Source organism: Halichoerus grypus, chromosome 5 (assembly GCF_964656455.1).
Source record: "Halichoerus grypus chromosome 5, mHalGry1.hap1.1, whole genome shotgun sequence".
NCBI classification, from domain to species: domain Eukaryota; kingdom Metazoa; phylum Chordata; class Mammalia; order Carnivora; family Phocidae; genus Halichoerus; species Halichoerus grypus.
Window position 1 is genome coordinate 38,923,412 of NC_135716.1, and position 24,246 is coordinate 38,947,657.

General features: G+C 37.9%; 1 protein-coding gene across 6 annotated transcripts in view; it reads right to left on the reverse strand.

Annotated features, from left to right (window-relative positions):
• The window catches only part of CPQ (carboxypeptidase Q), a 448,086-nt gene that overhangs the window by 160,197 nt on the left and 263,643 nt on the right, over window positions 1-24,246 (reverse strand). For all 6 annotated transcript variants that reach the window (XM_078072196.1, XM_078072199.1, XM_078072193.1 and 3 more), the window contains exon 5: window positions 6,124-6,235. In XM_078072196.1, the coding sequence (XP_077928322.1) occupies window positions 6,124-6,235 (112 nt within the window). The remainder of the gene's footprint in view (window positions 1-6,123; window positions 6,236-24,246) is intronic.

Sequence of the window (24,246 nt, forward strand, 5' to 3'; positions counted from 1 at the left end):
TCAGAAAAATAAAAGCAAATCACCATCTACACATTAAAATTCAAATTAATGAAAATGAAATTTAATGTTGGGAGAAAATATTTTTCTAAGACTTAAAACAAGTTAATTTCTTAGTTCCAAAGCAGATGTATTATTCCCCAAAGGTATTATTGAGGACCAATGATTTTAAGAGGATATCTTTCCCAGGGCTATCAGTCTCCCTTCCTGTGCTCACAAAATAATTGTGGAGGAAGAGCATCCAAAGTGAGAGTAGGGAGATTTTGTGGCATGTTTTGGGATAAAAATTCCTTCTAGAAAAGAAAAATGCTACCAAATTCTGATGCCTTTGGGGCCATGGAAAAACCTGGTAGAGAGGCCTTAGCATATGTCAAACATTTCTGATAATACTACATTCATTTAAATGAAACAGTCTCAGATATCGTGGATAAGAAATTAGTTGTTGGGTAGAGTTTGCACATGGGTACAAATGTGCTTCAAGAAGAAATACAAGAATAATCTCTACCATGCCAATTAAGGAAGCACTGAATGGTTCCATCTTGTCAGTATTCTGGCAACCACAAGATCCCAAATATAGCCTAGAAAATCTAGAATGAAAACAAATCCAAGGCTATTTGTACTCAGTTCTATAAAGTGTACCTGAGCGTGTATTTTGTATTCTTCTTCAGTTCTGTCAACACCAGTAATGCCCCCAGAGCAGTGTTTCCCAAAGCATACTCCACCCACGAATATGTATACTCTCCCAACAAAAGTTTTTTGATGAATCAAGAAATTACCAAGAGGGAGTTTCCTAAATTTATTTGACTATTCATTTTTTTTTTCTATATAACATCTCACTATCCTGAGGATGAGGTTCCCTAGAAACAGACTGGGCACATTGTTCCAGTAAAATAGTATTACAAAATACATATGAGTAAGGACTCAGGCTGCCTGGATTTAACTTTTTTACATAATAGCTGTGTGATCTTGGGCAGGGTACTTAGCTTTTCTCTGCTTTAGTTTTCTCTTCTGTAAAATAGATATAAGAAGTGCATTCACAGCTTGGAGTTGTCAAGAAGAAAAGAGTGTATGTGCATAGTGGAGTGCTTAGCGCAATGTCCACGACATAGTAATATTCTGTAAGTGTTAGCTTTAGAACTGTTATTATACTCAAAGGTATGGCAAAGCCCAGTGGGGGAGGTCCTTTCCAAGTGGGATTGCCTTTCTAGTCTGGGCTAGTGCCAAGCTGGCTTCAGGGCTCTAGCTGTCTCTAGCTCTACCTCTTAGGTTTCCATTTTATTGGAAGTTGTTAATTTCCCTTGCTTGGTTATTCTGGATTGGACTTCCTGGGACTTTTCCAAGGGAGGCTTGACTGAGGAGAAGGAAATCCTCTTCCTGGATGGATGCCTCCCTCTAAGAGAGAATCCACTGCATTCGAAGTGGGTGTCTAAAGCTCTAACTACACCAAAGCCTTGGCACGCATGTGGCTGTGTGCCCTTGTGTACTTCTGGGCCTGGAGGGCTCGAGGACTCCTGCATAACTCTTCCTACTTCCCAACTCTGCCCTGTTGTTCCCGTTGACACAAGTTAATGATAATGGCGATGCCAAGAATCTTTCCTTTGGCTTTTGAGGGTTTTTTTTTCCCCCCGATTACTCAAATAACACCTTCTTACTATAAAAAAATCTAATGTTATATAAAATATTAAATAAAAAGTGTACATTTCCTGCAATTTTGCAAATCCCCTCTTCCGCTACAATCCCAAGATTGTTACTGTCAACAATTTTCTCCTCATTTTTAATGATGTGCAGGACTGGAGGCTCTAACTCTGCTAGGAATTCTTCATTGTGCCCCTTTAGAAAAGAAAGCTTCAATATTGCCTTTGTGAAGATGCCCTGATCCAGCCACACCGTCCTCGTCCCTCCCTTCACTAGGTGTCCGAAAGTCACTTGTACATACTTCAATTAAAGAATTTAAAACAGTTTCATGGCAATTTTTGAATTCAATGTCTCCCCTACTTCAAGGATTTTGGGGACCATGTCACATTCCTCTTTGGTACAAGGCACCAGTGCACAGTAAGAATTTGCTGAGTGAATGAGTGAAAGGATATATAAATAAACTATTTTTCTAACACACAGACTTTTGAGCCCTATAATAATCACAATCAGGACACTCACATTTAAATTTCTCAAACAAGATGTTTCACATATATTCCACATTTCAACAACTAAGTGGTGCTATTAATTCTGATCTTCTTCCTTTGTTTAGGTCTGAAAACTCAAAATTCTAACTTCACAGAAAATGGTAAAGTTGGAAGAATTTTGGGATGGATGGTGGTTTATTTTTCAAGTGCCAAATGAACATTTTGAGGCATAGCATCTTTGACCATAGGCTTTGTTCACTGACACCAGAACATTCTAGGAAATGACATTTCAAATAAACAGTTTCGAGTCCAGTAAACCACAAACACAAAGAAGTATTCAATAGCATTTCACAACAAATAGCCTTCTGTTGACAGTTACTCAGGAATGACTGATTATATTTGGAAAGCATAGATATCTCTTCTGTTAGATTAATTGAATATAGTTTTAGCTGATGGCCTGGGCAAAAGGGTGAATCCATTAGAATAGTAAAAGAAAAGAACAAAGGAAAAGAGATAAGAAGGATGAATCTTAGAACTATATTCCTAAATATCAGAAATCCTCTCTGGACCAACACTTCAAATTCATGAGCCCCACTGAGGGACTTTGACATGCATGCTGCATGACATATTGTTCAAGGAACATCAGCCAAAAAGAGTTACTTTTCTTGGAAAAAAGATTACCACAGAGCATTTGTATTTCACCACTTAAACAGTTTGGGCTTAATATAATTAAGTAATATAATTATGAACCCATTTCCCAAAGTCCTATTTCTTGTTCAAGCATACCAGTAATTTTCAAGCAGAACTTATATGTCACATGTTGGACCCAGTTCTTTGCATTAAAAAACATAGACAATCTACAAATAGAAATCCACAATCTAATTTTAACTTTAGAATTAAAGAGTTAAGACTCAATGGGTACAATCACAGGAAGTGAGGTACAGAGTGGAGATTGGGCATTTAACCTAAGCCAGAAGCAGAGGCAGGAAGTGAGAAGGAGAAATTCAGATTCCTCAAAATTTATTATGAAAGTAGAAAAAAGTGAAGGGGTCACTGGATTTCCATCACACAAGAGATAACACCTTAAATAGTAAAGAGAAAGCATTTACCATAGCAGCTGAACATAGAGTTACATCAGTATAACTAACAGATTAAGTGAGGAAGCAATATAATTACTAATGGAGGTGGGGGTAAAAAAATTACCATTCTCCCTTACATAAAAAATATGGTACTATCAGAGTCAGGCTTACTATAATAAAAGTTAACATTTATTGAGTACTTGGGTTGGGTCAGGTACTGTTCTAAGTACATTATATGAACAGACTATTTAATTTTCAAAGCAATTCTATGAGATAAGGACTACTATTATCCCAATTTCACAGATGAGAAAACTGAGGCACAGAAAGGCAAAGGCCACATGCTTAGTAAGAGGCAGGGCCGGGATATGAACTCAGGCAGTCTGGCTCCAGAGTCTTATGCTTTTTTAACAGTATGTCATGCTGCCTCTTAACACCTACTCAAAAGAAATATTACTTTTGGGGGCACCTGGGTGGCTCAGTCAGTTAAGCATCTGACTCTTGGTTTCAGCTCAGCTCCATGGTCTCAGGGTCGTGAGATGGAGTCCCACATTGAGCTCCGCACTCAATTCTGCTTGAGATTGTCTCCTTCTCCTCCTTCCTCTCTCTCTGTCCCTCCCCCCAGTTGCTCTCTCTCTCTTGCTCTCTCAAGTAAATAAATCTTTGAAATAAAAGAAATATTACTCTTTATTTCAGAGTTTTATTCATATGTTTATATAGGTTTTCAGAAATCTATAGGAAAGTTAAGTCCTGAATTGAAGGAGACTGGTTACTAGCTATCAAAAGCAACAGAAGTCAGTGTTAGAAAAAGATACTCAATTCACCTTCGCATGGTGTTACATTTATCTATGCAATTGAATCCAACTCAATTAACAATGATTTAGGGTCCCATGCTGAGTACTAAAAAAGTAAGATTCAAAGCCTAGAGAAGATACCACTTTTATTCCCATCTAGAGCAGATAAAATACTCCGGAAGCTTACAGTTAGAAGAGATGAAGAAAATGAAGACCAGAGAGTTCAAATGACCTCCTGAGGCCAAAAAAGGAATTTGAGGCACAGAGGGACGTAAACTCCATTTCAGATGGGTCCAGTTCTCTTTTCGCTCTACCACTGTTTCTAATCAAGCTGGCTGAACACATCAAAATAAAATTAACCTCCTAAATGTATATCTGGGCCCTATAAGGAAGAAAATGCTTGATATCTCTGCTTGTCTCATGTCTGGAACCCACTTCATTCTGGAATGAACAGATCACCAAGGGAATATTTTTAAGGGAAGGAGGAGAAGACTCACATGTAAAGTCTCCCAGATCTTCTCTGAAGAATGTATGTTTTGGGGTTTTATTTGCTGGACAATTCATCCCTCTCAAACCTTACCCAATTCTAAAAGCAGACCTTGAAATTAGATGCATATTGCCACCCACATGAACAGGTGCATGCGTATGCTCCAACTCTATTCTAAGGGTCTTAAGAAGAGAAGACATGCTTTAAACCTTTCTGTATGCCCAGCTTTTACAAACTGCCTTCACACAGTGGGTGTTCAGTATGGAAGTGATGTCAAAAGTTTAAGTACCCTCAATGTAAGGTTTCCAATGTAAGGTTTTCTTCCCCCCCCAAAAATGGCCCTGTATCAGGTCTTTTAGTGATTTTTTTATTAGATCATCTCAGTGGACCAATTTTATACATTCCTCCACCACCAGCCCTGACCTGCCAAGGGACATTTGGCAATGTCTGGAGACATTTTTGGTTGTTACAACTTGAGGAGGATGGTGCTTATTGGCATCCAGTAGATAGAGGCCATGGATGCTGCTAAACATCCTACATGAGACAGACCCCACAAAGCAGAATTATGTCACCCCAAATGTCAGTAGTCCCAAGGTTAAGAGACACTGGCCTATTTAAAAGTAAAAAAATATACAACCACCTTTCCATCTCGCCACTTTTAAAACACAACTAAAACATAAATCAAAATGGTACACCAAAGATTTGTCCCAAGCAAGATCATTTCAGCAATCTATTGTTAATAAGACCAATCATTTAAAGGGCTTATTTATAGGATTGGAAGGGTTCATTAAACACTAGAAGAAATGCATGAATTTAAACACATATGTATGTATGTAAGCAATGGAAAGCCTTCACCAAAGAGGATGTTCTCATCTTTACTATATCTGAAGCGGAGGCATTCCATAGTTACAACATAAAACCTTCTGCTGATGAGGCATTTTACGGCCACCACTGCTCTGACTCAGATGTGGAACTCTGACTTGAAATTGTTTAATTATTTCTAACCTCACTCAAAATCTGCCTTTTGGACCAGCACACAAAGAGGAAATGTATGTTTTTTGTTTACAAAGAGGGTCATCAAAAACCGCTTTCACTATTAGCTTTTCCTTTTTACGCCTGCCCATCTTCCTCATGCCTAGGTTCACCTGGAAGTTCCAGTTCTTCAGCCTGGATTCCTTATTGTGGGTAAAGGGATCATTCCTTCAGTCCGGTGTTGCTCTCTTTGACTTCCGCCATGGAAAGATGGCTGCAGTAAAGCTATCTTAACAGCCTGATAATGTCTTTAAGATGAACAAGGAAAAGGAGGCAGGGGGAGCTGCTGACTTTTCTTTGCACTTGGCCATGGGTTTCCTTACATAGTCTCTAGCTGATGTGGTTACATGTGCTACGGTTTTATTTGCTTGTTCATTTTCCTAGTGGCTGATCATGTTTGATACTTTGGATGTCTGGTGTACACTTGAATAAAAATTTCTCTCTTTAAGGGGACAAATTCATTCTTTCCTGAGAATCAACTGACAAAAAACATACAGACCTCAGGAGGATCTTTGAACATATCACAGTAACTTATCTGTTCAGTATTTTGTGTGTTGAGTTAAATATGTCACTACTGAGATCCCCACACATTGGTTAACGACTTTCTAAATATTTACCAAGATCTTTAATAAGTGAGAGGGCTTCCCATGATATAAAGGCTCCACCACCATCATCCATGGCACCCTGCCCAACGTCCCAACTGTCCAGATGTCCACTGACCAGTACAACCTGGAACAAATAATAACAAGAGAAAAAAAATAAAACTAAGCAGAAATGACATCAAGGAGGAAGCATTCACAGTCATTCCAAATACAGATATGAAACTTTTATATGTTCTTTTCTATTTTTACATCTTAAAATATCTGTGTCATTACCAGTGGAAAACCTGATAGAAGGCATTACAGAAGGGGTGGAAGGGCATCCTAATAGCAATAAAAATTCTCACCTCGTACTTCTCTTTATTAATATAACTTTGAATACTAAAGTAAAATGGTTTATTACTGACCAATGTTTGACAATTTTATTACATGGCTTAAAACACAAATGACATAAAATGGAGCTCAAAACTTCAACCATATTCTCAGCTGTCCCAAATTCTAGCAGACATATAATAGACATGTGTTGGATTGAATTCAAATGAAAAAGTGAGAACAATATTAATTTTTTAAAAAATGATTATGCTTTGTGTATTATAAATCACTCTGGTGTTGAATAAATACACTGGAGCTACAAACTAGAGTCTCAACAAAGAACTTTTTTAAAAAATCCAATTTACATTAGTGTTAAGTAAGTCTACAGATTATATTATAAATTTTAAATCACCATAGGTTTAAATTTTTTTCAAGAATCATTAGTAATTCTCTCCAGGAAAATATAAAACATATTTCAATGAAACTAAACTTTATGAAAACATTTTAAATGAAGCAAGTAAAATGATGCTCAGTTAATGGGATATCCATATGCAAAAATTGTATCTTGACCTCTATTTCATACAATATACAATATCAAATCAATGAATTACAAATCTAAATAAAGATGTTAGAGGAAAGCATAGAACAGTTCTGTCAACTTGGAGTAGGCGAAGATTTCTTAAACTGAACCCCAAAAGCACAACACATAAAAGAAAAAAATAATAAATCAAACTTTTAGAAAAATAAGGAATGTCTGTTCATCAAAAGACCCCAATACATGAGTGAAAAGGCAACCAAGATATTTACAGTACATATACACAACAAAGGAACTATACCCAGATTATATAAAGAATTCCTATCAAACAGTAATAAAGAGAGAGCCAATGGATAAAAACATGGGCAAAAGACTTGAACAGACAGACAACTCACAAAAACAGATATACAAATACTAATAAACATATGAAAAGGTACTCAGGTTCACTATCATCAAGGAACTATAAATTAAACCACATTCAATATATATCCACCAAAATGACTAAAATAAAAAATGCAGAAAATGTCAAATATTGGTGAAGAGATGGAGCAACTGGAACTCTCACACATTGCTGGTGTGAGTGTAAATGCTTACAACCACTCCAGAACACTGGCTTATCTACTAAATCTGAACATACACACACCCTATGCCCCACTCCTATATATTTCCAACAGGAATGTATGTGTATATATACTTTCACCAAAAGAGATGTACTAGAATGTTCAGAGTATTCATAATGCCCCCATCCCCCTCCCCCAAAAGAAACTATTTAAATGCCTGTTAACAGCCCAATGAATAAATTGTATTGTATTGAATAATAGAACACTACAGAGCAGTAAGAATGAACAAACACAATACATGATCAATGGAAATGAATCTCATAAACATAATGAAAAATGAAAGAAACCCGACACAAAATAATATATTATGTATAATTCCATGTATATAAAATATAAAAACAATCAAAACAGGAGAATGGTTATCCAAGGTGAGAAGGGTTAGTGACATGAAGGGGGTACAAGGAGAGCTTCCGGGGTGCTGGTCACATTCTGTTTTGTGATCTGGATACCAGTTACACAGGTGTGCTCAGTTTGTAAAACAGCTTATCTTGTTACACACTTAGGATCAGTGTATTTTTTCTGAGAATATTATATATCAATAAAAAGCTTTCAAAAGTCAAGCAGATTGATGTCTATGTACAGCATGTAGTAAGCAAACCAAAGTTGACCCAATCTTCTTGATGAATGAAATAAAAATGCCCCATGACTTTGGGAAAGCAGGATTTGGGTTCTGAAATATCAGAGTGACCCCTTGGCGCTGCCTGCTTCCCCACGCAGCTGCAGGATCTCCCGTTGAGTCTGTACACACACACACACACACACACACACACACACACACACAGAGACCCCGCCTACGTGACTTCACTGTAGTCAGAAACAAGTACAACGCCTTGTAACTAACAAGGCTAACAAATGGCCATGTAATGAACCCAAATGGATTGTTTCTAAGGAAAGAAAAAAAAAAAAAAAAGAAGACGAAAGAAGAAACCATGTTGCAATAGCAGGAAATTCTGATTCAGAAACTGGTGTAATCCCATGTGGGATGAACAAGCCAATTAGCAATGTTCTCACCATCCTCAGAGCCATTTTCCCAATGAAGTTAGAGTTTCAGTGGATTAAAAGTGTCAAAATGCATTTTAATGCACTTTTTCCCGGTTAACACGTAAGAGTAACTAAATCGAGGCAGCTATTATTTTATCCTTTAGAATAACTGAGGTTACTTTATAATCACACATCTTTGTTTTCTAAAATGCCTACATTATCCAACCCAGAATTATTACTTAAATAATTAAAAGATGGAGAAAATGGTTTTGAATGATAGGAAACCAAATGATATCCCATAAGATAAGGTCTTCGGCACAGTGCTAGAGAAGAATGGTTACAAACCATTTAGATTATGAGAGCTTGTTTTAATATTTTTTAATCAGAAAATGTATCAGGGGCCACCATGGAATAGCAGTTATAATTTTGATACAAAAACTACTAGGTAATGACAGTTTGGGAGCATTTTTAATGAACTTGAGTTTTCCTAACCGTAAGAGCTCTACTACCCTTAGAAAATAATAGTGTCCAAGGTCTTCTTCCCTACTGCAGCCTCACAAAGGATAAATCAGTAAATCCTACAAACTCTCCATGCCTTATGTCAGCGTCAGGCAGAAATGAACACTGCCTATAATACATTTGGATCTGATTTAGGAAAACGAAATAAAAACAGACTACCCAGAAACACAGAAAACTCTGGTTTCATGAAAAAGAATCACCTGATAAAAGAGGAAAATACACAGTCCCTTCCCTGCTTCTGTTCCCTGACGTGGGGCCCTTAGCGCAGTAACAGGGCCTAGAACCTACAGAGGAGTGGGGCACGCACTCATTCACCCGAGGCAGGCAGAGCATCGACCAATTCCCCAGCCCCCACCTTCCTTTTCACCACCATGTCTTCCAAACACAGTCAAGAGCAAGAAATGTTAAAACCATAGCAGCAGCAATAGGAGCCACACCAAAACAATTAGGAAGGCAAAAGCGGAACTGCCGTGGTCTGAAATGCAGTTTGTTATTTGTGAGGCACGCATTAGCCCTGACTACCAGAGACTCGGGCCTTGGCGTGGGGGTGGGGGTGGGAGAACCTAGCACAGGAGGGCAGAAATGCACTGGCTGGAAACCTGCTATGATGAACAATTTGAGTAGCATTGGCTCACAACCCCCTTCGGGCCAGCTGCGGGTCTGAGAGCAGAGATAAACCAAATCAAGGGTCGACAGAGAGCAGCCTCAAGGACAAGCCCCTTACTTCTTTGTTATTGGTGCAGATGGAGACACTGAGTGCAAACAGATTTGCCTGATTCAAAGATGAGTAAGGACATAATCAAAATGGGACATATGAAAAATACGGCAGAACAAGGAGAGAAAACAGCCTCAGAGCAAGCACATTCTTATGAAAACAAGCTAATACAAGATATTGGAGAAAATGTCACATCTTTGGCATTCACTGCAAGCATTTATTCAACAATCTGTATTGAGTATTATAGGTCAGAGATACAGAAATGAAAAAATAACTAAATAGTCTATCTTAATGGCATTATCATTCTGGTAAGGGAGGTGGACAATAAATAAATACAATATAATGGTAGTTTTAAGTGCTATAAAAAAAAAAAAAAACAGGACAAAGGTAGAAAACAGAGAGTGGTGGTGGCAGGGAGAGAGACCATCAGTCTGCTTCCTCTTAAACTGGACGACCGCAGGAGAATTCTGTGCCCGCCCTAACAGTGAGAGAAATCTGGATAATCTACAAAATCGTCACTTTTTAAGGCCCATCACAGATCTCAGATTGTGATTCAGCCAGAGGAGCTGAATTCCAGAGGATAACAAGCTCATCCAAGGAGAGATGGGACACATGAATTGCTTGGCCTTTTGCAGTGACAGGAGGAAGAGTGACAGTGACAACAGATGGAGGTGACAGACCCAAGCAAAGGGCATTGGCTAAGGGGAAGGGGTAGAAAATTGCACTCCCACCCTGTACTGACACTTGGAAAAACACGTATGTCTCTGGGGGGTAGGTCAGGAAACCTGCTCACGCCCACAATCCTGCACTGATGTAAAGCAGGGGGGTGGGGGTGGGCTACTTATTCCCAAGACATATGGCAGAGTCTGGCTTCCACAGGGGCTGGGGGAAAGCAGAAATGTTGAGAAAGCTCCACTCTTGACCTCCAGCACACAGAGGGGCAGGAGAACCAAGAAACTACCCTGTCCCCACCAGGGGCCTGCAGTGAGTAACAAGCACTGCAGTAACAACCTAGAGCTCAGGGAAGGGCAAGAGCCCAGAGAGAAACACCTGCTGTGGTGCAGACAGACGGAGTCTGCTGAAAGTGGAGGATGAAGCAAGACACCGGGAAACCTCCTCCAGCAACCCAACCGCTAGAGAGACTAAAAACAGAGTAACAGCAACCCATGCCAGACCAATGTGAAGCAGGTGAGCACCAAAGGTAGGAATAGAAACAATAAAATCTAAACCTAGCTCAGCTATGAAAGACAGACTTAACCACCCTCATACCAATGGCTTGACAGAAGAAGAGGCATAATCACTTTTGGACTCACATATTATTCACCTCAGGCTCTACTGTTCTCTTACATATGCTATCCAGCATCCAACCAAAATTATGACGTATAAAATAAGCAAGAAATAAAATGATCCATTGTCAGGAAATAGAGTATTCAATACGCTACCGTAGACCCAAATAGAGCCTGGATATTTAGAATATCAGATAAGGACTTTAAAATAATTATGATTAATATGTGAAAAATCTAGTGGAAAATATGGGGAATTTCATCAGAGAGATGGAAACTATATTTAAAAAGTCAAATGGAAATGAAAAATATAATTATGTACAGATGGATTAAATACTTAAATGAAGTAAAAAATTAAAACTTATGTAAGAGAAAATATCTTCATGTCTTTAGGGGAGGGGGAAGAATTCTTAAACAATATATAAAAAATGCAAAGCATGAAGAAAAGATGCATAAAGTCAACTATAAAAACTGAAGACTTTGTGTTCATTGGGAGAAATCATAGGATGAGAGGAGTTGCTACAAGTTGGGGGAAGATATTTATCATACATATAAGCAAAAAGTGGTTTATATTAAAAATATATAAAGAATTCCTACTATTCAACCAGAAAAGATGAGCAACCCAACAGGCAAATGGAAAAAAGACATAAACAGGCATTTCACAGAAAAGAAATTATGAATGGACACAAGCATTTGAAAAGATGACCACCCTCATTATTTGTTGGGAAACAGAAATTAAATCCTCAATAAAATCCCACTCTGCACCTAAGTGGAAAAAAACTTAAATCTGACAATATGAAGTCCTGGCAAGGATGCTGAGCAAAAGGAATTCTCATCCACTGCAGGTAGGAGCAGAAAATTGTTAAGACCCTTTAGGAAAACTATTAGGCATATCCTTTTAAAAGTTGAGCATATGTGCATCTCACAACCAACAACTGCACTTTAGGTGCGTATGTTAGATTAATTCCGGCACTTGAGTTCTTGGAGACGTGGGTCAAAATGGTCAAGCTGAAGCAATCACAAGGCCTCAAACTGGAACCAACCCAAATGTCCATCAACAGTAGAATGGATAAAAAAATTGTGGCACAGTCATACAATGGCATATTATAAAGTAGTGAAAATGACCTATACCTATATCTATCAAAATAAATGAATCTCAAGACAAAAATACTGAAGCAAAGCAAAAACAAAAAAGGAAATCACAAAAGAAAGAGAATAAATTTCAAAATTTGGCTGAACTAAAAAATATAATCTTTAGCAATGCATACAAAGAGAGTAAAATCATGAAGAAAAGCAAAGTAATGGTAAGCCAAAATCAGGATAGTTTTTTATATCAGATGGGGGCTGGGACAGAGTGGAGATGATCAGATAGGGGCATACACAGATGATTCGAGTGGGCTTCTAAGACACTGGCAGTGTTCTTTCTCTGAAACTGAGTGGTAAGATCATATGTAATCCTTTCATTATCATTCTTTATGCTGTACACATGGTAAATAAAGTCTTTTACAAGTGTGCGATATTGAACAATAGCAAGAGTTATCAGAGATGTACCTTTGAAGCATGCGGCTCAGATGGTTTTGTAAGTGAGTTCAAACAATCATTACAGGTCAGATATATCTCATCCTAATTCAGCTGTTGCAAAGCAAAGAAAAATATAGAAAATGTCTGTATTTATTTACAATCATAATCTTGATTCTAAAACCTGAAAAAGATAGGATCCCCCTTAAAACCAACTAGAGATCAAAGATAAATGTAAAAATCAAAAATCACTTGTATTGAAAGCTATCATGACAATGGCTCAATGGTCTTCAAATGCCCATAGTAAATGGAAGTTATATATATACCAGATATGCTAAGAAAAGACCACTATTGACTCATTCTTATCTTCTTGGCATGCTTAGTTTTCAACATTTTACATTTTAAATTGTGAGTTGTATAAGTGTTAATCTAAACCTGACCGAGTTCTTATTGATTGATCCTTAATAAACAGGATGTCCACTTAACTATGAAGCATGCTTCATTTTACAAATGTTATGCTCAATCAAAAACAAGAAAGACAACTACTCAGTGTTTTTATTTTTTGATTTTGTGATGTTTTGCTTTGCTTGCAGCTGCTTCATTCTCTTGGTCTCATTTTATTTGGTGTATTTTAAGAGGTAGCGGGAGGAGTGTCAGGGTTGCAAAGTTCATGGCCTGGTGCATTTCCAGACACAGGAAATCCCCAATCCAATTTTCAACAACAAAAATCATTAGATAGTTGAAAAATATGACCTACAAAAAAAGGAGGAAAAAAAACTCTCATTATTTGGCCTTAGAGAAGAAGCCAAGAAGTGATCTAATAATGGGCTTCAGCCATGACGGGGCCATCTGTGGAGGGTATGAGCAGCAAAAGATACAGCAAGGGAACCAGTTCTGGGCTGTAGCAGTGACCGTGACGGTCATATACATGATCAAGAATTTTCTGATGGAAGGCTTTTGTAGAAGTTAAAAAAAAATGGCCAACAGGGGAAAGGTTATGGAAAATTTCATTCCTGGGAAGGTTTCTAAAACAGGACACATTCTTAGGTCTTAAATGGAAAGCTAACTATGAAGAGATAAAATCTTTCAAGGTTCCACCTAGTCCAATATTCCATGTCAGCTCTCAAGAATTCTTCTTCTTACCACTTTAAAGGGGGAAACTGTCCTTTGAAAAGTCTCCATAACCTCAACAGACTTCTCCCTGAGCATCTCCTAGATACTCTGGCTGCCAAGATCTTCCCACAATTTAGAATCTAAACACAGGTGGGCAGGCACTTCTCAAGAAATCCATGTTTTCGAAATCCCTGCCAGAGACAAAGTCTTGGCTTTCAGAGGACAGTTGCTGAATGTATTGTGCTATTGCCCAACACAGACAAAAGGGATTATGTTTGAATAAATATTGTCCTCCCCAGTGAACAGACTAGGTGGTCTACTGAAGAAAGCTAGGCTCCTGACACACAGGGTGTGTTCAGAGGCAACACAGCAAACATCTGAGCTCCTTTTGAATTAATTTATATTCAAGCTTTATTTAGTGTAACTGTTGGGTATTGATTGCTTACAGGATACAGACTTCTTTCACAAGAAAATGAACCACCTGTCCAAATGCTCACCCATCACCACAGCTACCCCTGAAAGGAGCTGTTTCCATCCTTGAGTGTCCCTTCTTACATGTGCAGGGCACTCAGATTGCCTTCATAAAAGAAAGATTGTGCCTGTTCCTAGTTGAATAGTCTGAGCACATTGCTGATATCTGAAGATAGGACATGAAGGGCCTAATTTATCTGTAACCCACAAAAACCAAGCCTTAGGTAGATTTATAAATGTGATTGCAGTGTATTTGTAAGAAATGGCTGAAATTGATTCAAGATTGACTTGTGGATCGGACACAGGAGAGAGTATCTATGGAAGGAAATCATTCTGATTCAATGAAGGTAAGTGGATTTCATCCAGAAGTCATGACTGGTTGCAACTGGAGATGATAATCTTTGAAATGAAAGAACCGTGTTCCTGAATCCCTTCTCCTTTGGCCTAAGCAACCACAGGATAAGTTGTCTCACTTAAGAGGATGGGAAGAGTAGAGAATTTGAATGACAATACTGTATTTGAACTTCCTCAAGGGAGGAAAGGGAGACAGAGTTTAGGCACTTTCTATCTCAATAGTGATCACCTTGCCCATGGTCAAATCCAATTACAGGGCATAGCTGTAACTTCTCTATTCTGACAGCCATTCACTCATCACTATGTTCTAGGTTTTTGTTAGACATGGTGCATAAGATTAAAAAATAAAAAATAGAAGCTTTTGGTACTTTGGTACCAAATTTTCATTTTTCAATTAAGACAAGCTAATAGAGGTATCATCATTATAGGAGATGAGGGCCAAGGTGCTGCCTATGGAAGGAAGGAAGGAAGGAAGGAAGGAAGGAAGGAAGGAAGGAAGGAAGGAAGGAAGAAAGAAAGAAAGAAAGAAAGAAAGAAAGAAAGAAAGAAAGAAAGAAAGAAGGGGAGGAGGGAGGGAGGGAGGAAAGAAGGAAGGAAGGAAGGAAGGAAGGAAGGAAGGAAGGAAGGAAGGAAGGAAGGAAGGAAGGAAGAAGAAACTTTAACTTTTTTTTTTCTTTTTTTTTTTTTTGCCATTTAGGTATACAAACAAAAGGATTCTTTTTGGCCCCTAATGTTTTATAAAATCTCAGAAGCCTATGCAGCTTAGAGTACTGTTTTTGCTGTTTGTTTGTCTATTGATTGTGGAAACTTTCTCAATTCTTTAACCTTATGTGACTTTCTGAATATTGTCTACAGAAGTCAATCTGCAAGATCAGCTGAAAGCTTCTGTCTACACAATATTCTGTGGCCTCCAGCTCTGGACCTATTTGATGAGCCGTGAAAAGAAAGTGAACAACAGACCAGGGGTTCCTAACCAAATGAGTATTGTCACTTTGAAAAGCACAATGAGGCTGTACAATAATTCCTCCTCTACCACCAGTTCCCATAAAGAGGAAGACAAATTAGCATGGATTAGTATACAGATTTACTTCTGTGTAGTTCTTCCTTAGTAGAAAGAACTTTGGTTTGAGGATAGGGTATTTTTAGTTACTTTGTGAATGATTAGGAATGGAAGGAAGGTGGGAGGGAGAGAATGAAGCAAAATGATAACTAGCACAAAAAAGAGGAGATGAGGTAGAAGACAGATTAGAAGGCAAGAAGACTGCAAAGAAGCTTTGGCAAAGGCAGAGAAAGGAAAGAGAAAGTAAACCCAGGTCAAGATGTGAACCCAGGCTTATGTCCAGTTGCTGAGGCTCACGTGACAAAATTAAGAGAAATTTCACCATATCCTGAGTTGCACTTGCTTGATGTCATCATGAGTGTGGCTAAGACTAGGTAAACTGAGAAGTGGGAAAGAGGCTTTGAGAAAGACTAACCTGCCATGATAGCCTGTATATTTTAAATAACAGTTACCTAAATTATTTCTACCTCAAACATCCAAGTTATTCTGTTAGCTCCTGCCTGCCAAGTCCTGGACCAGGTAGTGGGGAGTCAGAAGTCAACTATCGCAAGTCCAAGACTTTGGCAGTGAACTTTGGGGTAGCTGCATGGTTTCTAATGATGCCAGCACTTGGAAGACAACTTTAGTTTTGATGCATAAATTATAGCTTAAATAAAAGACAGTCAAATAATGTTATAGATGCCCCTAGAGGACTTTTCAATGATCTAATTTTTACCTTCAGGACAGAGTGTCAAGAAACCAAGCTTACTTTGAAAGATTCCATGTCTGTACAGGCAGCAAGCTTACTGTCCAAACACAGTGCTTCTGGTCTTTACTCCTCTCATCATATTTGAGCTCACATACTCTCAGCCAGGTCCCTTTAGTTAATAATCTCTGCATTCAGACTCTAGGAACATGCCAAATTTCCATTAGTATACATTGTTTTAGGCAGGGGCAAATACCAAACATTTTATTTTCTTGTATCTTTGTGCAAAAGAATACTATTTTGCTCATTAACCCTGACTCAGTCTTATTTTTTATTGGAATTTTCATGTCCAGAAAAAAAGACAGAATAGTTTTTTTTTTTTTTAAGATTTTATTTATTTGAGAGAAAACAGGGGGAGCAGCAGAGGAAGAGGGAGAAGCAGGCTCCCCACTGAGCAGGAAGCCCCATGTGGGGCTCGATCCCAGGACCCTGGGATCATGACCTGAGCCGAAGGCAGACGCTTAACGACTGAGCCACATAGGCATCCCAACAGAATAGTTTTCTTAACTAGTATTGTACCTAATGTAAATGTTATGAGAGACAGAGAAAAGTGTATGTTGTGTATATTTGCCCAAAAGGAAAAACTCTTCCTTTCCATTTAAAATATAATAAATTGAAACTTAACTTCAATATTCACTGTCAAATAACACATGTACATGAAGAAGAGAAGTAATAATTGTAGTGTCACAAGACTCAAAAGTCCCCAAAAAGCTGGTTAACCTCATAATGTTTGTACACCACGAATCAAAACAATCCGAAAGTGATTTCTTCTAAGTCCAAACTAACTTGAAACATGGTCATGCTTTGCACAGTACAGAAAACTTATCTTCTGCCCTCTTAAAAGTGAACTTCAAGGATAAGGAGTAGAAGCAGCCTCAATGTCATAATGTTTGGTAATGGCAGACCTGCTGGACAGAAAGGGATAAAAATTGGCCCTGGGGACTCAGAGCCCATGAGGAATGACTATTAAAAAAAAAAAAAAAAAACCATAATGAGAATACAAGGTAATTTTCAGAACATAACAGAGACCACAAAGGATAATGAATAGCATAGCGTTCTTCTCTCCAAAATGCAATTAATTGAAATGAAAGAACATCATGATAAAAGAATGCTCAATGGATACTGTGACATTATTGTCACACTGCAGACTTAGATTTTTTAATGTCAACACTTAGAAGGTTATCCATGTTCTCCTAAATATTTTGGCTTGTCATGAGATTATATTCTCATCAATTACATGTTGGTTGCAGCCATGTGTTTTGAATAATTAATCATATACGTTGGGAAAAGGAAGGAAGGAAGGGAGAGAGGGAGGGAGTAGGGGAAGGGAGGAGGGAGGGAGGAAAGAAGACTCCTCTCAATTGTGTGTTTTCTAAAGAAACAAAAATACTGATAAAAACAAATGTTTATTAATTTAACTTGTATTTTATCAGCACAAACAGTATATTTTAATAGACTATAAAATTAGAGCAAGATTAAAAGAAATACAAAGTACAGTTCTCATGAAATTATATTTGTTATTAGTGTTAGCACTTGTTTAATTTAAGTCAGCCCTGGTACAACCTCATACAGTATTTCCATCAATACCTTGGAGACATACTTGTGAATTTTAAGATGATAAAAATATAGGATGAATCATCAATATGTTGGACCAAATAATCAAGACTCTAAAATATCATCCTGAAGCAGAAATAACAGCTTATAGCCAATAAGATATTCCAGCAGGGATAAATATGAAGGTATACACTGCCCTCTGAGATGGTGGGTTGATGGCAGTTCACCTGGGGATAAGCAGAAAATTCAGGTGGGCCTAAGCATATTGAGTGAACAGCCTTCCTGATATTTCCCAGAATTTGCTTATTTTCTTTATTTGCATAGAATTACATAAGTTAAGAAACCTCCGATGACCCTGGATTCCTTCTCAGGTTCCTACTCTAGAATGACCCTAAGAGATCATGGCCAACACTCTGCCTTTACACAGAGAACTGATCTGCCCAAGCAGCAGGGTCTGAAAACAGAACTCAGGGCTTCTCACGCAGAGCTAAGGGTTATTTCCTTCCCATCCCTCTGCCTGCTTCACAAAAAACAATGCAGAGATTACTTTTGATTGCTTTTCTCTAATGCATTACCTTTTACTTGACCATGCTGAAAATTAATCTGCTACTTTTTGCCTACACATATAGTCTAAAGAGTTTTTTCAACAATTTATCCCTATCAGCTTGGCATGGGCAAGTTATTTAACCCCTCTAAGCCTTGTTTCTCTATTTGTAAGGTGGGAATAATAACACAAACCCAACTTTAAATTGTGTTGTGAGAATGAAATGAGATGACATAATAACTTCATCACTGTCATAGTCACTGGGCACAAAGCATGGACTCCTTACATGGTGGCCATTATAGTATTGGTTACACCGTAATTACTGTAAGATAACCTCAAACATTGCAAACAGTTGTCTCTAGGAAAGACCCACTGGGGGAGTTGGAGAGTATAGTAGATTTCACCCACACTGCCTTAGCAGGCACAGCTTTAGGGTACTATGTGCTGCTAGTTTGAATTAAAGGGAGCATCAATCACAAGTACATGTTATTTAGAAATATTACAAACACTCTAAAAATGTTTGGTGAGTCTAATTTAAAACAGCATGAACTTATCCTATTTGAAAACATTCGTACACCATGAAATAGCTAAGTTACATTTTCATTTCAATAATAGGTTGCAAAGGGGAAAAAAAAGTTATACCTCAAGCAATCACAAACACACAGCCCTCCCTAAGTAACTCTGCAATTACTAGGCAACCAAGTAGTGCTGGGTGAAAATGAATTCAGGTATTTGAACTAGAGCTTCCCATGCACCTGAGGTGAGTTTTGTCCTGGCAATAGCTAATCTAATAAAAGATTCCACTGTCAATTGCTTTTCTAGAGCTAGCGAGACTGATCACACAAAGGCTCTCTCCTTAGAATGGCCTAGAATATAGGGAGAGAGTCCAGAATAGATTCTCGGAGAACACATCAAAGTCTGGCATATTTCATATAAAAATGAGAAGCTTAAGCCAGGAAAAAAAAAAAAAAAAGAAGCATATCCTGACATCACATTTTAGCATAATCTCTGTGGAGAAGTTACAAAAATCGCCAAGAATAGGGAGTGGATGATAAAGGGCAGATATCAATTTTATGCTGTTGTAGACAAATTTAAATGTAGCATTGTTTGGAGATCAAAGAAAAAACTAAATGGCCTGCAAAAGAGCACTATTTCATCTCTTTCAACTCTATACTCTTAACAGTTGATGAATTTTGAGCTCCATATGTTCCTGCAGTAAACTTCAAAAAGGTAGGGCATGTTTCAATCTTGCCTTTGCCCTTCTTCTTGCAAGAGTAGTTAAAATCCTGGGCTTTCGAGGCAGACAGGCCAGGGTTTGAAGTCTACCTTGCGAGGACCTTTCAGCAAGCTGCTTTTGTTCTCTGGGCTTCCATTTCCATGCGTCTAAAAATGGACATTAACAACTGCCAATAGTGTTGATATGACAACAATTTCAAGGAAAGGGCCTAATCCCAGTGAATATTCAGTCTATCTAGTTTCCTAATCCATATTAGCACTTATTTATGTTTTATTGTCATCAGAAAGCCCAATTTTTATGGTATCATTCTTAGAAAAAGTGGCTCTCTCTGTTGGTAATTCTCAAGCAGTTGTGGGGGCAAAGAATACACTCCCCTGGTGGTAGTAGGCTGGGAAGAGGAGGTACACACAGTTTAAAATAAAAAGCCTCCCATAGCTGACTGATGCACTTCCACCGGGAAGAGAGAAGGAGCATGTCTTCTATCCTTACCCCTCAGTTGAGAAATACCAGACTCTCTCCTAATGGCAGAGACCTTTTTATTTCCTTCACACGTATTTCTCACAAGACTTGAAATACAGTAGAGAATCAACAAATCAACTTGATTTGTTTCTGTTTAGTAATAAAATGATTCAGAATCAAGCTAGTTCAGTCTCTTAAAGAAAACAATACTAGTTTTTGTGATCAAAGCACAATTAAAACAAATTTCTAATTAATTACTTTGACCTTTAAAATTCTAATCACATAAACCCATTAAAGAAGTTTACTCTCAAATATTGTATAACTCCCTTTCTCTCAGTGATGAGTATAAACAATGAGTACATTAAAAAAAGATTAACTTTTAATGCATGCTTCAAAGGTCAGAACTATACAGAGCTATGGACAAAAAATTAGGACCAGAAATAAAGTAAAGCTTAAAAGTTAATTATGAGACTTCTGGTCAATAGGGTTCAGCAAATTCACACCTTCATGAGTCTCCTCTGTTCAAACAAATGGCAATTAGAGATGAGTTAAAAAAAAAAAGTGAAAACCAAAAGTCTGTAGTTTGGCTCTAAAGACCAGATAAACATCTCTGTAGACAGGAGATGGATGAGAATCACAAGGCAGTGAGTGGGTCTAAAGTCAAGGGATCTGCAGGGCTTCAGATCTAGGAGCCAGCACTGACTGCTGGGCATTCTGCTCCTAGAGGCAGAGAGAATCTAAAATCGCTTTGCTGGAGATAGGGGGACCTACGCCCGGTTAACTGTGTGAAAGCAAGCAAGGGAGTTGGGATTGTGAGAGGAAGCTGAAAACAAAACAAAACAAAACAAAACATAAAAAGTTTAAGCCTATGGAGGAGATATGGACAAAGACATGAATCAGAACCAGGGACTGAATCAAGCCACCTGCTGGCTTTGTAACAGAATATGTGATCCTCGTTATCACCATCGGCAAGGGTGGCTGATACAACATAATAAAACCTGGTTCTGGACTGGCAGTGTTGCAGGCCAGGTGAAAACAATCACAAAACCTCCAGAGAGAGAACAGTGAGCCCAAAGGGAAAGAACACAATACTAACAATAATACAAATTGAATTTTAAATCACTCTACTCAAAATGAGTCAGCAACTCAAATTCCAAAACATATGAAGTATAGTGCTAAAAATGTCAACAAAATAAAAAACTAGAATAAAAATTCCATTCTAGATCAAATTAATTTTATGGGAAAACTATATAACAAATTTTTAAATTATGCTTAGGGTGATCAAAGGACTAATTTTCTAGAAAAAATTTAACAAAACTAACTCCAGAAGAAATAAGAAAACCTGAAAATCTCAATAAACATTAAGAAATTCAATCAAGAATCAGAAAGTATTCTCTTCCCCCCTCCCCCCCACACACACACATACACACACACACAACTAATCCACCAGACTCAAGAGGTTTTACAGGTCAATTTTACCCAATATGAAGGAATAGAAAATCTTCAAACTAAGCCAACTTAAGGTATTATCTTAAGACCAAAACAAGACAAGGGTAGTACAATAAAGGAGGTTTTTTTTTTTTTAGAATTTTTTTTTTAAGATTTTATTTGCTTAAGATTTTATTTATTTAATCTTTATTTAAGATTTTATTTTATTATTTTTTTTAAGATTTTATTTTATTTGACAGAGAGATAGAGAGCACAAGTAGGCAGAGAGGCAGGCAGAGGGAGAGGGAGAAGCAGGCTCCCCGCCGAGCAGGGAGCCCAACGCAGGGCTCGATCCCAGAACCCCGGGATCGTGACCTGAGCCGAAGGCAGCCGCTCAACCGACTGAGCCACCCAGGTGCCCCACAATAAAGTAAGTTATAGACCAATCTTATTTATGAATGCAAAGCAAAATGATTAAACAAATTATTAAACATGGTACAACTTACTCCACTTTCAACAGATAAAATTAGGTAAAATAAAGGTAAAAAATGGGCTTATGATTTCAGTCAATCTATATAATGTATAAGGTGAATTTGTCATTCTTGAAAAAGCAAACATAAAAACAAACAGATAATGTTTGTTATATAACAAACAATATCCTATGTTTGGTCCAAAATGTGAAATACAAGTTAGTGATTCTCTATGAAAAACTAAAATCCACAACAACCCTGGTTATATATATGGAGGGTTCTGTGGATTTGTCCATGCAGACATGGCATTTGGAGTGATCAACTCCAGCTTGTTGCCTAAAGAGTAAACAATAATGTTGAGCAGAAAATGAGCACACGGATTCATTTACTCCTGCTTCACTACCCATATCTGTAAAGCTTAATGGCACTGTACCCTAGCACCAGTTTATTTATTTTTATTTTATATATACACATACCCGACTGCACTATCAGTGAAATATTCAACAATCTAAAAAACCAAAACAAAAGCAATGAAACAGAAATATAGGACTGTCTTCCATTTTGCCTTCTGTATCCGACAGGAGCCCTGAAGCAGTAAGTGCCTGCCCTGCCCACAGGCTTCTCCTTAGGAAAGTAGCCTCAGGAATTCTTTCTGCATAGCGTTGTTATGGCTCATGCCATGTATGTCAAAAGAAATGAGCTCTGCTTCCATGGTTACAAATAATTATACCAAAATCAGCTCCTAAGTCAAACTAACATAGATAATCAGACATGAGAGTAGCTCACCTTTGACCTGTTCTGGCTCCAAAACCAACTCAAAAGGGGTGAGTTGCACTGGATGGCAAGAAGTTAGGGACACACAGAGAAGGGAGTGCTGAGGAGGAAAAATTTACTCTACCATTCAAGGTTCTTCTGGCCGGTCTAAGAATTATATTTCATGAGATGGATTAAGAGGAAAAAATCAAATTTAATTACATTACATACGTTTGGGGAATCCACATAAACATGAAAGGTTCCAAAGACAGTCAGGCAAAATGAGGTATAAATGTCATCCTGAACTAAGGAGAAGGGGCTAGGGATCTGGGACTTCAAAGGGAAGGAAAGTAATTCACAGGAAGATAAAAAGTAAATGTTTGGTAAACAAATGTCTACTGGGCCAGTTGGAAAAAATGGGACATAAAGAGGAATTTTAACAAACAGACTGCTAAATTCCTCCCTGTCTACGACCCCCAGTTCATATTATAATATAGTTATCTATCTATATAATATAGTTATCTATAGTGATAGCTCCTTTCCTGGAGCAGGTCCTCTAAATTCTTTTAGGCATTTAGGGGGAGTGTCTCCCTGAATCTTTTGGGCTTTGATTGTTTTCAGCTCAAAATAACCTTTACACCCTGGTGGCACATCTTGGGGTGATTTGTTCTGAACCCATACAGGAGGAAAGTGTTTCCTGTACTGTCTGGAATTCATCTTCATTCTTCTTTAAGCCTACTCTATAATGCAGTCTTAAAAGTATACAGCTAAAAAGCAAATTATGTACCTGCCATCTATATGTCCTTGTACACTTGCAGTAAATAACTATGCCATACCCATTCTATGTTCCCTCAACTATCTATCTATCTATCTATCTATCTATCTATCTATCTATCTATCTATCCATCCTTAGACCAATATATTTGGTAAATGCTCTACCAGCATATATTGTTCTAGAGAAACCTGTTTAACCTTATTTTACACAGTGTTTCCAAAATGTTTTATCCATCCCTTCAGCAAGCATTTATCAAACCACTATGTGACAGATGCCACACTATGTATGTACTTGGAGTAGAGCAAGAAACTTGACAGACAAAGACTCTGTTCTTCTGAACTTACATTCTAACTGGAGGACAGCCGATGACCAAGTAAACAAAGATAACTCCAGACGGTGACACATACTGTGAAAAAATAAAATCAAATGATGTGTCAGAGAGTGGTAAGGGGCTCAGTGGCCAGGAAAAGGCCTCTCCAAGAAAGTAAAGTTTGTGTTGAAACCTGAATGGTAAGAGCTGGCCAGGTGAAGATGTGGGAAAGAGAACTCACGCCAAAGGGAAGAGCTGCTTCAAAGACCCAGGGGTCAGAATGAGTTTGAGTGCTTAAGTCTTTCTTCACAACAACCTGTGACGCTGCTGCTTGTGCTCTCTCTCACTCTCTCTACCTCAAATAAAATCTTAAAAAAAAAAAAAA